Source organism: Rhinatrema bivittatum, chromosome 1, assembly GCF_901001135.1.
Source record: "Rhinatrema bivittatum chromosome 1, aRhiBiv1.1, whole genome shotgun sequence".
Lineage (NCBI taxonomy): Eukaryota > Metazoa > Chordata > Amphibia > Gymnophiona > Rhinatrematidae > Rhinatrema > Rhinatrema bivittatum.
The window spans coordinates 500,470,114-500,486,256 of NC_042615.1; the positions used below are offsets into that span (position 1 = coordinate 500,470,114).

Below are 16,143 nucleotides of genomic sequence, written 5' to 3' on the forward strand. Positions count from 1 at the left end.
TTAGGACCAGATGATTTTGTCCCATCCAGCTATAAATTGACTGAACGTAAGAACTGATTTTATTCAAAACCATATTAAGATCTCCAATGACAATAAAATAAAGTTGTAAATCATCAGCATACATCCTAAATGGTATCTTTAGGTCATGAAGAAGGCAGAGCGGCTGCATACAGATATTAAAGAGTAGCTGCAAGAACAGAGCCTCGAGGCATACTATTTGGAACAGTAAACCAAACAGACAGGTCCCGATATTTACCCGCTGCTGACTAGAGTCAAAATAGGTGCAGAACCGTCCTAGAAATCCCAACTGATTCCAACCTCTGAAGCAAAATAGAGTGAGAAACAGTAAAATGTAGAAGCTACATCAAGAAGCAGTCCTATAACTGTCCCTCCAGTATCTAGAATCTGAAGTAGAAATCAGACAAAATCTCAACAACGTTTCAGTACCATGTTGCAGTCTAAAACCAGATTGAAAAGGATGCAAAATTTGATTTGTAGCCAAAAACTGACAATTGAGGAAAACTTTTTTTCCAACAATTTTCCTATGGGAAAACAAAACAGAAGTCAGACAATAACTTGATACTTGATTGTGAGGTAAGTTTAACTCCTAGGGACAACCCCTGTTTTTAAAGGAAATCATACTTTCACCAACCTCCTCACGAAGAGTACACAATAGAGGAAGAGGGCATGGATCCAAAATACAGTAAGAATTTTTCACTGATCCACTCTCTCAAATTCAGCTGTCCCTATATCTTCAAACAAATCCCAAATGCTCAAAAACTTTCACATTCCCAGGTTCTATTTCCAAATTAGAGGTCTTGTCCACCCGAGAACTAATATGCTTCCCAATATCTTCTAATTTAGATTTTAGAAAGTCTACAAATACTCCTGGGGGAAAAACTATAAACAGTTTTATCCAGGTGGGGGCATTCAATCACTTGTTTAACAGAGCTAAACAACTCTGCTGGATGATTAAGTGAGCTGATCAACACAGTAGTAAAATATTTCTTCCTAGCATCATTATAGGCAATTCTATATTCCTTAGGACTTGAAAGAAACAATTGAGACCTCTTCGGTCTTCAGTTTCCTCCAGGCCCTTTCATAGTACCTCATTACTTGTTTCAGCTGAATTAAAGAACTTTAAAGACCAAATTAGGCTTGTGATGCTGAAGATAGCTGCAGCCTGTTTTAAAAATGCCGGAGTGGTTCTGCTTGGGTCCTTTGGACCCTTCCTCAAATCTTTGACAGCCCTTCTCCATTTCCTTGCATAGAAGAACCTCAGGTTGGCCTTGGCAATGTCTGGGGGGCTAGAGCACCACTCTGGTTGGGATGGTCCTAGAGAACTGGCTGGACAAGGAGAAGATAAGTTAATTTAGTGGACAATGGAGATTATCCCCTTCTGAAGAGGCAATGTCTCAGCTGGGAGGCAGTTCAAGAGAGATTAGCTGGTGATCTTTAATTCAAGAACATGACGACCTACAGCTTTTGAATGAGCAAAGGGAGACAATCTGTCGGAGGATCCCATATTCCTGGGTGCTTGTATGCAACCCTCTCCCCCCCGGTACTTCCTGCTACATTTAAAACTATATCGGAGAAAATTCTTACACTCACACAATTAAACTCTGGAATTTGTTGCCAGAGGATGTGGTTAGTGCAGTTAGTATAGCTGTGTTTAAAAAAGGATTGGATAAGTTCTTGGAGGAGAAGTCCATTACCTATTGAGTTGACTTAGAAAATAGCCACTGCTATTACTAGCAGCGGTAACATGGAATAAACTTAGTTTTGGGTACTTGCCAGGTTCTTATGGCCTGGATTGGCCACTGTTGGAAACAGGATGCTGGGCTTGATGGACCCTTGGTCTGACCCAGTATGGCATGTTCTTATGACAATTGGAGATGAAATCTCTTCAGGGTAAGACATCTGATTGCAGCCTTCAGGTTGCCAAGGCTATGAGAGATCTATATATCCTTCCCAAGGATAGGGTATTGGATCACCTGGGGAGGCCCTGTCTTTTAAAGACAAAATCAGTGGAGGGAAACAAAATGTTCAGGGACCCCTAACATAGAAAAATTAAGTCTCCGCTTAAACATCTCTTTTTCTATAGTCTCTCTCTCCAGGCTGCAATGTGCAATGGTTTTGTGACTCCTCTTGCACTGGTTCCAACATCCCTTGGAGGAGGTCATAGTGACCATTCCCTCAGCTAATGGTGGGCAGAGGTGAGATCTCAAACCTTATGTGGGACCTGAAGCTCCTGGATTGATTCATGGCTGTTGAGACTCATACTGGCAGTAAATGATACTGAAGCAACATTGGTCGGATCCCTCACATGACCTAGTTTAAGATAGGGTCACTGTTTACAGCCCTGCTTCTCAGAAGCTTCCCCATATAGTGACTGTCATTGAAAGCTTGGTCTTGAACAGTTTTACCCTAAGAGGTAATAGTCTTTTGGCATGGTCCTGTAAGTTTAGAGACAGAAGTTCAGAGGCTGGCTAGGGTTACTTATCGAAGTTACTCCTCCCCCAATACCAATCCTGGCCAGGGCCATTTCAGAGGCTACAAGCAATCTGCTCTGGCAGCTATCTCCCTTCCTCAGGGAGGTATTCCAGGGCAGTGGGTTCATCTGGAATAGTCCCATATTTGTTGCAGACTTGTGTTATGGGAATGCTTTTTCATGGCAATACTTGGGCTTCTGCATGGGGCAGCTGTGCACTATTCAAGGGATTTCCCAGTTGTCCTTAGGTATTAGACTGTTTGTCAGTCACAGGTTTTGGGGCTCTATGTCTCCCTTGAAAAGAAGTCAGGGGCATATTCCAGGTGTTTCAGGAAAGGCTGCAAATTCTCCTATTCCTGGGGTCCTCATGCAGAAATGGCAGACCTTTTCTTTATTCCCCCCAAGGATACACAGGGGCATTCCCTCTTATACCCTCCAGAAATTACTACCAGACATTTCTCAGCTGAGATATTCTGGATCCCTCACTCACAGCTATCAGGTTCTCCCTTTGTGCTAACCATGACTCTAGATACCGTCAGTCAAGAAGTAGTGAAGGCCTCCACGTATTCCTCCTTTTGTCAGGCATCCGACTATTCAGGACTGAGTCAGAGATAGAAAGCCATTCAGCTGCATCCAGGGTTATGCAGGCATGGAACTCCTAGGCTGACTGATTATCATCTGGAATGGTAAATTGTCTCTCAAATATAGGGAAGCTTGTCGTCAAGGAAGAAACTGGTCTTGTTGCTTTGGATGTTATGGGCTCAAAAAAGCACTCCTGATGCTTCAGTTCTCCCATTTCCATGTCTGCCCCAAGCATAGTCCATTCTGCAAGTCCTAGGCTTCAGGGCAAATTGGCCCATGTGTCTCACTTAATTCGCTCTCCTCTCAAGGTGATATCTTTAGAGAGATTAGAAGGAGCATGAGCAGGTGGATTTTCACTGTTATCTGCTGCAGAGAATGGATCTGCAGACTCCTTCATGGTTCTTTTGTGCCACAGGAGTGAGCCTTATAGGTTGTGACAGGCGTTATGATCTGGAAAAGCTGAAAGCAGGGGCAGAAATCCTAGTGAAGGATCAATGGATTCAAGTCTAGGCAGAGGGCCAGAGCCAGCCATCTAGTGCTCCAGAAATTCTGTCCTTTAGGTTATGAGAAGGCAGACTGGGTGGCAGTGTACATTGTAACACCACCAACTGATGTGAACAAACTGAGGTAATCTAGTAGCCCTCAAGTACCTTGGTGAGCAAGTCAGATTTGGTCTTAGATGGAGTTCCCTTGTAGGACCTAGCAATAGCTCACATGGCCAACAGTTGTCATACAGAAAGTTTTGAGCTGACATTTTTGAGACCGTGAAGTGTATGCAGAAACAGCCTTGGCCCTATTAAGGTTCAGGTGGGGCACTTCTATGAGCAGGATTTCAGATTAGGCTGGTAAGGCTCCAAGATGATTAAGTTATTTGGCTGAAAAAGGAAAGCAGGAGCCAGGGAATTTGGATATCCTGGTAGAATCAGGATTGATATCCAGTCTTCTGTGCACGTTCCCACTGGGAGTTTGACATTCCTTGGACAGAGTTCTGAAGGCGCAATCTCCCTGAAGATCCCTTCAATTCTCTTTTACAACCTTTGCTGTTGAAGGAATCAGGCTACAACAAGAATACTCTCAAATCCATTGTAGGTTACCTTTGGAAATGTTTGTAGGTGGCCTGTTCTGTCTGAATTTTGGATAGGTCTTTGGTGTACTGATGTTCCTGATAAAGCACAGTGATTTCTGAGGCATTGATTTCAGGAGAAATCAAGAAGCTGAGCACTTCAGCCCAATTCAGCAAGAGTTTGCAGCTCCTAGAGGGCTGCCAAGTCTGTACAACGAGGGCACAGAAGTCCTTGTAGGCAAAGTCAGAATCTGTCTTTTCAGATAAGGGCAGGGCAGTGCATTTGCTTCCACTGAATTCCTGTTATCTCCTTAGCATGGGTGTAAAGGTGTATAGGAACAATTAATATGAACACTGTAGAAGCTGCAGAGCCTGCTGGGCTGGTGGGGAAAAAAAGCTAAAAGAAACTGCAGGGCTGCCATAGTATATTAAGTTTCACACATGTGCAATAAAAGTCTTTTCCTATAGCTCTGGAAAGTTTGGTCTGCTTGATACCATGTGTCAGCATATGCAACTTGTGAACCTCCTTGTCCTTAGAGAAGCTACATATTCTGTTCCACTCCAGGATGAGATAGGGGTTTGTGTCCCTAACCTCCTCAGTGAAACACTGTGGGGCGGATTTTAAGAGCCCTGCTCGCCTAAATCCGCCCAAAACCGGGCGGATTTAGGCGAGCAGGGCCCTGCGCGCCGGTGAGCCTATTTTACATAGGCCTACCGGCGCGCGCAGAGCCCCGGGACTCGCGTAAGTCCCGGGGTTTTCGGAGGGGGGGGGCGTGTCGTGGGCGGGGCCGAGCGCCGCGCCGTTTTCGGGGCGTGTCGGCAGTGTTTTGGGGCGGGCCCGGGGGCGTGGCTACAGCCCGTGGCGGTCCGGGGGCGTGGCCGCGCCCTCCGGACCCGCCCCCAGGTCACGTCCCGGCGCGCTAGCGGCCCGCTGGCGCGCGGGGATTTACGTCTCCCTCTGGGAGGCGTAAATCCCCCAACAAAGGTAAGGGGGGGGTTTAGACAGGGCCGGGCGGGTGGGTTAGGTAGGGGAAGGGAGGGGAAGGTGAGGGGAGGGCAAAAGAAAGTTCCCTCCGAGGCCGCTCCGAAATCGGAGCGGCCTCGGAGGGAATGGGGGTAGGCTATACATAATCGATAGCCTTGCGCGCACCGATCCAGGATTTTAGCGGATATGCGCGACTACGCGCGTATCTGCTAAAATCCCGCGTACTTTTGCTTGCGCCTGATGCGCCAGCAAAAGTACACGAACGCGCCGTGTTTGAAAATCTACCCCTAAGGTCCTCAACAGATGCCACAAACCACAAACAGAACTTCCAAGTACCTCAGCTCCTGCCGTTCCTTCATCCAATCTTGAAGGACCTGCTGAGATTCAGGATCCCGGAACATCTAGAAGACAAGAAGCCATCAGCGAAGTGTTCTACCATATGGTATGGACCTTATAAAACAGGTTACCCTTGGCTCCTCTGGCTATAAGGGTAAAAAGTAAAAACTGATTAAATTAATACAAAAACAAAATGAAAATCTGCTGCCAACTGGAAAAAATGGACAGGGCTCAAAGACATCCCATATGAGTTTTTTTTAGTACATATTTCTCATTCTGACCCATCCCTCACTTACCTGCATGCGTTCCAGCAGGCCAGTCAGTGCCTGCAGCCATGTGAGTGACTGTGAGTACTGCTCTGTGTTGACAATCTTAGTCTCCATTTCCAGTTCAGGCACGATGGCTCCTGTCCTCCATCCATGACGCAGCATCAGATCCTGAGGGAAGGATTGAGATGGAAAAGAGAATTCAGCAAGGAAATAATCCTGCCTTGCAATTTGACTCAATCCCAATGCCAGCACCCATGAGAGGAGAGAGAGTGATAACTGGTCTGGATACTTACTGCTAGGTCGCTGTAGAGATGGTCTCCAAAATATAGTACCTTGGAGCCACGCCAACCCGTCAGCCGTAGGAAGTCAAACAGGTTCCCCTGCAGCATATGGAAGAAATGAAGTAGAATTAGCCATGGCAGGTGATTTTTCAATAGTTGTTCCAGAGCTCTGGGATTGTGTACATTCTACCACTTCCACAAATAGTTTCCCTAATATTAATGGCCTACACAGTAAGAGTCCAAAATCTCTCACTTTCCCTAATCACAGAGTTAAACATAGATACATTCAGTTTAAAATGAGAGCTTGCAATGATTTGGGGCAGAAAAAAAAAGTTTTTAGCTTGATAAAAGGTCAAGTTGCTAACCTTAATTTACTGCTCTCAGGCGTTACCTGTAGGCAGGATTATCAGCCACACAAGTTGGGTGATGTCATCCGACGAAAGATGAAAAAGCTCTTTCCAGAGCTCAGAAAAACAAAGGTGAAATTACTTATTACTTGATAATTTCCTTTCCTTCAGTAAAACCAGTTCAGATAAATGGATTATGTTTATTGATCAGCAGATGGAAACAGATCAACTGATTCGCTGTCGTCACCCCTTATATGCATCTTTGCTGACCTCAGTCTGCTAGTATTATCTATAACAAGCTAAACTATGGACAATTTCAACTCAAACCAATACAATATAAATTTAAAACTACCAGTGGACTTCCAGAGAGAGAAAAAAAGGAAAAGTAGAAAGTTCCTTACAATGAGAAATCACGCACCTATATAAAAGCAGAAACTCGCAGTTAGTGAAGGTTATTCTCAATCCATGATGGCTACTCTTTCAAAAGCTAGAAAGCTTTTCATTTCATTAGTTTATTTGTGAATTTGCAGAGTATGTGAGTATTGGTGCACTGAGAAGCAGGGTACTACTGGTAAAGCTTCGGGGCTAGAGATTCTGGATTTTTTACAGGAAGCTCTTTCCAAAGGTTTGGCTCTTAATTCTTGGATTGTGCAGGTGGCAATACTCACATGCTACAGGGGAGGCATATATTGGGCAGACCCTTGTCTTCTTGCCAGATGTCTTTCTGTTTTGAGGGGCATCAAACATATTAGGTCTCCACTAAGGATTCCTGCTCCACCTTGGCACTTAAATTTGGTTTTGTCCTTTTTGGCAGGGTTGCACTTTGAACCTATTGGACTGGTATGACTGGACTCAAATAAAGAAAATGATGTAAGAAATAAGTTTTCTTTCCTCTTCATCCAGTCAGATGAGTCCAGAAGAATGGGATGCACCTAAGCTACTCCTGAATAGGGCAGGATGCTGTCAAACCCGCTCTCAACACCTCTGAGGTGAAGGTGGCCTCCTCTCTGATCCCAACATCTAAGTGATCATGCTTAAAAAAAGAATGCAATTAAGACCAAGTTGCTGCCTTACAAGCCTCCAAAGGGGATACCAACCTGAGATTTGCCCAAGAAGTAACTTGAGCTCTGTAGCATGAACCCTCACCTGTTTAGGTAAGGGACTACCAAAATCCCCCTAGGTTCCTGTTATAACCTCTTTAATCCAATGAGCTGTCATACCTTTACTTGCTGCCTCATCTTTCTGCGCTCCATTATATAGCATAAAATTATGATTGCACTTCCAGAAAGCATTAGTGACAGATATCTCAAAAGAATTCTCCTCACATCTAAGGTGTGTTGTAGTCTGTACTCAGCCAAATCCACATTTGCTGAAGGTAAACAAATAATCTGATTCAAATGGAAGACTGTGACCATCTTTGGCAGAAAAGAAGGAACAGCATGAACCATGACCATATCCTTAGTAAACAAAAATGGCTCCCTGCAAGAAAGCGCTTGCAACTCTAAAATCCTTCAGGCTGAACAAATAGCCCCTGGAAAACAGTTTTAGATGTTAACAGCTTAGAACCCTCCTTGTACTGCCAAATTTTCATATATCTTCAATCACAATCTAATTTGATAGTAAAGAATTGTGCACTTTCAAGGGCCAAGCCATTAAAACAAATTTGACCTGGATCTTCATGTAGAACTAGGCTCTGCGACAGTAAGTCCCTGTGGAATGGAAGCCTCAAAGGCCTTCTATGCATTTACTGTATGAGATCTGCGTACCAAAGACACCGCAGTCAATCTGGAGCTACTAAAATGACCAGACTTAGATTCTCTGAAGTACTCTCCCTACCAGAGCATTGATTCTACATGATAGACTGTTTTTATTCTGGATGAAAAATGTTTGTCCTTCGCATTCTTGATGGCCGCCATAACATCCAGCTTTGAAACTCATCTGGCTACAATTTGATCGAAGGCTACTTGAGACAGAGTCCATTTCCCTGGGTCGACCACACTGCAACTGAAATAGTCCACTTGAATATTGTCGACAAAATCTTGAGATTCTTTTCCATTCAAGCAAGATGCTTACCTGAGGACTCTTGGTCCCTCCTTGGTGATTTATATAAGCTACCACTGTGGCGTTAACAGACATTATCCTGCCTGCAGTACTTAAATTTCAAATAAATAAGTTAGTGGAGATGCAAATTCTAGAAGCGTAAAACAAATCACTCTGCGTTCTGATTGCTGGACCATTTTGCCTCCTTGGGATTCCAATGTTTTAAGAGCCAGCTGCCCCAGTCAGTGTGGTTCTCAGCCTGCAAGACTTGCATGTCTCTTCTATTGAAGCACAGCCAAGGTGGTCTAAGGAAGCTGCTGAACCCTTGACTTAATGGGCTTTCACCTTACTTTGAAAAAGTTGTCCTGACTGTTTAGAACAGTAAGTTGCAATCAGAGATACAAGTTGAAAGAGTTCTCTTTGTAAATGAAAAACCTTGCTTGGGGTTTGAAGGTGACAAATAGTTGTGCTGTTTGCTCCTACTGGCATGTGGCCTTGGACAAAATGCTGATATGTCAATGGACTGATTAAAATAAAATTGAGAGTATTTTGGTAGATACATAACTTTTCAAAACTAGTGAGGATTGAAATTTGCTCACTCTCTGGGCAGAAGTAACTATCAAAAATAAAAAGTCTTCCAAGAAAGGAATTTTACATTTGCTGTTAAAGGCTTGAATGGTATGCTCTCATTTAGCTGAGCGTAAGCCACATTTACATTTGAAGGTATGGGAGGATCTTTAATTGAAGGTCTAAAGTCTTTCAGGAAGGTTTAGGTCTTTTATGAATCTGGCATAGGTGATGGCAAATCAATTTTGTTTTTAAATAAAATACAAGCCTCAATGCTCTCAAAGGCCTGAGGTAGAGCTGGAGGAACTCCAATGGAAGAAGTGTCTAATTCAGGCAATAGAACATTTATTTATTTATTTATTTAGAAACTTTTATATACCGGTATTTGTGGGGACATCATACCGGTTCACATAATAACTGCAAGGTTGGAAAGTACATTTCAACAGGGATAGTAACTGGGCGCGGGGATAACCAATAGGCAGAATGAAGGATAGAAAACAAGAAGGTCATAACGAGAGAATAACAATTAACAATTAACAATTGCCATGCTGACTCTGATCAACATCCATCGAGCCCAGAATCTTGTCTCCAACGGTAGCCAATCCAGGTGGCAAATAGATCTAATTCCTAGTGCTCACTCCCAAGGATAGCAATAGCTTTCCTCTAGTCCAGGGGTCAGGAACCTTTTTGGCTGAGAGAGCCATAAACGCCACATATTTTAAAATGTAATTCCATGAGAGCCATACAATATGTTTAAAACTAAATACAAGTAAATGTGTGCATTTTATGTAAGATCACACTTTTAAAGTACAATAAGTCTCTGAAAATATTACACCAGGCCTTAAGACACCAATACATCTCCTATTAGGAAAACGGACCAAGTCAGGCTGCTATAGAGTCCTACACAGAAACTACACGCCAGCAGAAAACCTCACCTGAATCACGTGCTGTCCCTCACCTAACATAGAATAAAGAGACCAAAACGCATAACAAGAAGCATGCAGACAAAAACTGAATTGGAAACTGCAACAAGCCAGAGTCTCTGTATGCAGCGTAACAAAGGAAAAAAGAAACATCACACATCCTTATAAAACAAATCAAGAAATATAAAATCATCAGCAGTAAAACTGTACTAACAAAAAGAACATATTTCGAAACAGCTGATGAGTGGAATATCCAATAATTAAAAACTCATATAAAACATTTCCAGATACCAACAAAATATTTCAAAATAGCAGACACAAAGATCCAGTAATGAAAAATAATAAGGATACAAAAATTTTTTTGCTCTGCATACCTGGGAACGTTTGATATCCAGGTGTCCTGAGATTGTTCTGAATTAGCAGGAGGTGGGGTGGTTTGCTTGGAACTTTCTCCTCTCTCAGTCACATACCAGCGCTCTCTCTCACACTGGCTCTCAATGACACACCTATACACACATGCTCTCAGTCACTCACATATACAAATGTTTTTTCTCTCTCACTTATATAGGCTCTTAATTACACATTTACACACATGCTGTCTATCTTTTCACGCTTACACACACACAGGCTTTCAATCACATAAATACATGCTGTCTTTTTCTCTCACACACAGACTCTCATTCACATGCTTACAAACATGTCCTCTCTTTCTCTCATTTACACACAGGCTCTCAATCACATACTCACATGCTCCCTCACCTAAATCAGCTCTCAATCACACACAGACACACATGCTCTCTCTCTCTCATTTAAACACAGGCTCTCAATCACATACTCACATGCTCCATCACCTAAACCAGCTGTCAATCAGACACAGACACACATGATCTCTCTCTTACTTATACACACAGGCTCTTAATCATACATACACATGATCTCTCTCACACACAAAGGATCTCAATCATACACACATACTCTTTCAAACAAACAGGTTTTCAATTACAAACTTACACATACAGGTTCCCAATGGTAAACTTACATTCATGCTCTCTCTCTCACAGGCAGGATCTCAATCACAGACATACTCTCTTTCACATATACAGGCTCTCAATCAATCATTCACATACATGCAATCTCTCACTCACACACACAGGATCTCAAACACACATGCTTGCTCGCTCATTCACTCTCCCCCCCCCCCCCCCCGGGAACTCGCGGCAGCAGCAGCCACCTCCCAACGCTAACCTCCTTCATTTTCAGCCCTCGCGGAGGCGAAGGCGGAGTCCCATCGGCCGCGGTTGAAGATTTTCATTTTCCTCCGAGCCGCGCTGCAGTCTTCTTCCCGCGCAGGCACCCGATGCTCTCCACTTCCTCTTCCGGGCCGCGGGAAGAAGAGAGCACCGGCGTGCTCTCCTCTTCCCGCGGCCCGGAAGAGGAAGTGGAGAGCATCGGGTGCCTGCGCGATGACTCCAGCGCTGGCACCCGGCTGACACCCGATGACTCCCGCGCAGGCACCCGGATGACTCCAGTCGGCGTGCTCTCTTCTCCTCCCCCCCCCCCCGTGGCCCGGAAGAGGAAGTGGTGAGCATCGGGTGCCTGCGCGGAAGAAGAGACCACGCTAGTGTGGTCTCTTCTTCCCGCGCAGGCACCCGATGCTCTCCACTTCCTCTTCCGGGCCGCGGGGGGGGGAGGAGAAGAGAGCACGCCGGTGCCGCTGACTCCAGCTGTCCTGCCGCGTTCCGCCCGGGCTGTCAGCATTTTAAGCCCGGGCGGCGGAGGACCGGGGAGCAGCTGGGTCAGCAGGGAACCGCGAAGTATGGCGACACTTGTCTGCGAGCCAGATGCAGCCCTCAAAAGAGCCATATCTGGCTCGCGAGCCATGGGTTCCCGACCCCTGCTCTAGTCTATATGGCAAACTATGTGTTATGGACTTTTCCCTCCAGGAACCTGTCTAAACCTCTTAAATCCTGCTGTGCTAATTTGCTTTATCATGTCCTCTGGCAACAGATTTCATAGTTTTGATATTGCACTGAGTGAAAGTATTTTCTACAATTTGTTTTGTTGTGGAATAGCCCTTTGTTTTAGTATTAGTTGAAAGGGTAAATAACCTTCCTTTATTTACCTATTCGTCCCAGCTCATGATTTTATAAACTATCGTCCCCTCTCCAAGCTGAAGAGCCCTAGTTTGCGTAGCCTCTCATCATAGCAGAGATATTCTATCCTCTATCATTTTTGTTACCTCATCTGCACCTTTTCTAGTTGTCTCTCAAGATGAGGTGACCAGAACTGTACACAATAAAGGTGCAGTTGCAACATGGCTCAATACAGAGGCAATATGATATTTTTTATTCCTTTTCAGATTATTCCTAACATTCTATTTGACAACCACTGGGCACTGAGTCAAGGATTTCAATGTACTGTCCACAAGGATTCCAAAGTCCTTTCACTAGATAATGACTCCTAATACAGGTACACTATGCTGAGTTTTATAAGCTGGGATTATATTTTTTCCCTATGTGCATCACAATGCACTTTTCCACATTAAATTTCATTTGCCATTCAGTTGCCCAGTCTCCTAGTCCCACAAAGTCCTTTTGCAGTTCTTCACAATCTGCTGCTGTTTTAACAAAGTTGAATAATATTGTGTCATCTGCAAATCTGATCAGCTCACTCATTCCCTTTTCCAGATCATTTATGAACATAAGAACATGCCATACTGGGTCAGACCAAGCATCAAGCCCAGCATCCTGTTTCCAACAGTGGCCAATCCAGGCCATAAGAACCTGGCAAGTACCCAAACACTAAGTCTATTCCATGTTATAATTGCAATGGAGAAGGTACAGAGAAGGGCTACCAAACTGATAAGGGGAATGGAACAGCTACCCTATGAGGAAAGACTAAAGAGGTTAGGACTTTTCAGCTTGGAGAAGAGACAACTGAGGGGGGATATGATAGAGGTGTTTAAAATCATGAGAGGTCTAGAACGGGTAGATGTGAATCGGTTATTTACTCTTTTGGATAACAGAAAGACTAGGGGGCACTCCATGAAGTTAGCATGGGGCACATTTAAAACTAATCAGAGAAAAGAAAATTATTACTTACCTGCTAATTTTCGTTCCTGTAGTACCATGGATCAGTCCAGACAGTGGGTTATGTCCCCAATCCAGCAGATGGAGTCAGCACAAGCTTTGAGGGGGCGTATCCATATATACTACTACCCCCTCTGCAGGAGTTCAGTATCGAGTATATCAAAGCCCGAGTAGAAACCCCCGAAGGATCAAGTTTGTGGAAACAGATAATTAAAACAATTGTAACCGCAACAAGTAACTGCAAACATCCTACCAACTTGTAGGGAGCTGTGAAAAAAAACAGCAAAAAAGAAACGACTGTGAAGACACAGAACACTGTGAGTAAGAAGTAGCGCAGAGCTGAGCAGGATCAAGAACCCAAACGCGGTGGGCGTCTGGACTGATCCATGGTACTACAGGAATGAAAATTAGCAGGTAAGTAATAATTTTCTTTTCCCTGTACGTACCTGGATCAGTCCAGACAGTGGGATGTACCCAAGCTTCCCTAAATCGGGTGGGGTCCTGCGAGGCCTGCTCGGAGAACCTGCTCGCCAAAAGTGTCCAGAGACCGAAGAGGCGAGGTGCAGACGATAGTGCCTCGAGAACGTGTGTAACGATTTCCAGGTGGCTGCTCTACAAATTTCTTGAGAGGATACCGAGCGAGCCTCCGCCCAGGAAGCCGCCTGAGAACGCGTAGAATGCGCGACGATGCCGGGTGGGGGAATCCGTCCCGCCCCAATGTAGGAAGCAGCAATGCCGGCCTTCAACCATCTGGCAATGGTCGTCTTCGAAGCCTGAGACCCCTTCTTAGGGCCGGACCAGAGTACGAAGAGACGGTCAGAGATCCGGAACTCATTTGTAGCCTCCAGGTAGAGGCGCAGAGTGCGCTTGACATCCAAGAGACGGAGAGACTTCGGCTCTGAGGAGGAGAAGGACGGCAACTCCACCGTCTGGTTCACATGGAATGCAGAAACCACCTTCGGAAGGAAGGAGGGAACGGTGCGAAGCGAAACTCCAGAGTCGGAGAAACGGAGATAGGGCTCTCTACACGACAGAGCCTGCAGCTCCGAGATGCGTCGAGCGGAACAGATGGCCACAAGAAATACAGTCTTGAGAGTGAGATCCTTTATCGTTGCGCTGCGCAGTGGCTCAAACTGTGGTCCCGACAGGGAGCGAAGCACAAGGTTAAGACTCCAGGAGGGACAAGGGTCCCGTAACGGAGGACGCATATGCTTGACACCCTTGAGAAAACGAGCAATGTCAGGATGCTGTAGAAGAGAGCCCCCATCGCTCAACAGCGAACCAAGGGCAGCCACCTGAACCCGTAGTGAATTATAGGCGAGCCCTTTTTCCACTCCCGCCTGTAGAAACTGAAGGATCTGAGGTACAGAAGCCTTAGCGGGTCTTGTGGCCTGGCAGGTACACCGCAGCTCGAACACCTTCCAGACTCGAACGTAGGCCGCCGACATCGATGTCTTTCGTGCCCGCAATAGCGTGGATACTACCGCCTCCGGGTAGCCCCGACGCCGGAGGCGGCGCCTCTCAAAAGCCAGGCCGCAAGACAGAAGAGTTCTGCCTGCTCAAAAAATACCGGGCCCTGATGTAGGAGCTGGGGGAGGTGCCCCAGCCTGATTGGCCCGTCGATCACCAGCTGTAGCAGGTCTGCAAACCAGGGTCGCCTGGGTCATTCTGGAGCGACGAAGATCACAGTCCCCTGATGGCTTTCTATTCTGCGGAGCATTCTGCCCACCAGGGGCCACGGTGGAAAAGCGTAGAGCAGAAGATGTGGGGGCCACGGAAGGACCAGGGCATCCAGTCCCTCCGCGCCGCGCTCTCTCCAGCTGAAGAAGCGTGGAGCCTTGGCGTTGAGAGTGGACGCCATCAGATCCAAGTGGGGTGCTCCCCACCGATGGACGAGAAGTTGCATCGCTTTGTCGGAGAGAGACCACTCTCCTGGGTCCAGCAGTTGACGACTGAGGAAGTCCGCCTGGACGTTGTCCACCCCGGCGATGTGCGAGGCTGCTAGCCGGACGAGATGACTCTCTGCCCATTGCATCAGCAGCGCCGCCTCGAGCGCGACCTGCGGGCTGCGCGTGCCTCCTTGTCGGTTGATGTAGGCCACGGTGGTAGCATTGTCCGATAGGATTCTGACTTCCCGGTTCCGAAGAAGCGGGAGGAAATGTCGCAGAGCTAGTCGGACCGCTCTGGTTTCCAGACGGTTGATTGACCACTTCACCTCCACCGTGGACCACGTCCCCTGCATGGCGCTTCGATCGCAGACTGCACCCCAGCCTGCTAGACTGGCATCGGTAGTCACCACCACCCAATTTGGCAGATCGAGGGACATGCCACGGGCCAGGTTTGGCGGATCCAACCATCAGCCCAGACTGTCCCTGGCATTCTGCGGGAGAATCATCTGGTAGTCCTGCGATACTGGTTTCCAACGGGAGAGGAGCGCCCACTGTAAGGTCGGTGCGCGAAAGCCCAAGGTACAAGGTCGATGGTGGACCCCATCACTCCCAGGAGTGGTAGGTAGTCCCAGGAGGTGGGCTCTGGTAACGCAGAGAACAGTCGTGTGTGATCCCGCAAGGATTGAGCCTTGTCCTGGCGCAGAAAACCCTTGCCCAGTAGGGTGTCGAAGGTCGCCCCCAAAAAATCCAAGCGTTGCGAGGGCTTGAGGGAGCTCTTGGAGCTGCAGCCACGACTACCATGATCTTGGTGAAGGTGTGCGGCGCCGTCGCCAATCCGAACGGGAGAGCCATGAACTGAAAATGCTGGGCCAGGATTTTGAAACGAAGGAAACTGTGGTGGTCCGGGCGGATGGGAATGTGCAGGTAGGCCTCCGTTAAGTCCAGGGAGGCGAGGAACTCCCCCCGATGTACCGCCGCAATCACTGATCGGAGCGTTTCCATGCGGAACCGAACGACTCGAAGGGATTTGTTGACTTCCTTGAGGTCTAGGATAGGCCGGAAGGAACCGTCCTTCTTTGGCACGACGAAATAGATGGAATAGTGGCCCGAGCCCACCTCTCCGAAGGGCACGGGCGCAATAGCGCCTATCTCCCGGAGTCTGTCCAGAGTCAGCTGCACCGCTCTTCTCTTGAGGTCCGAGCCACAGGGAGAAAAGATGAACCTTCCCTGCGGGGGGCGGACAAATTCCAATGCGTAGCCGTGTTTTATGGTATCCAGGAC

General features: G+C 46.5%; 1 protein-coding gene across 1 annotated transcript in view; it reads right to left on the bottom strand.

Annotated features, from left to right (window-relative positions):
* Nucleotides 1-16,143, bottom strand: part of NT5DC2 (5'-nucleotidase domain containing 2) — a 145,575-nt gene that overhangs the window by 10,312 nt on the left and 119,120 nt on the right. Inside the window, exons 11-13 of the mRNA XM_029609701.1 lie at nucleotides 6,020-6,106; nucleotides 5,754-5,894; nucleotides 5,458-5,522 (exon numbers count right to left, since the gene is read on the bottom strand). Coding sequence (XP_029465561.1) covers nucleotides 5,458-5,522; nucleotides 5,754-5,894; nucleotides 6,020-6,106 — 293 coding nt within the window. The remainder of the gene's footprint in view (nucleotides 1-5,457; nucleotides 5,523-5,753; nucleotides 5,895-6,019; nucleotides 6,107-16,143) is intronic.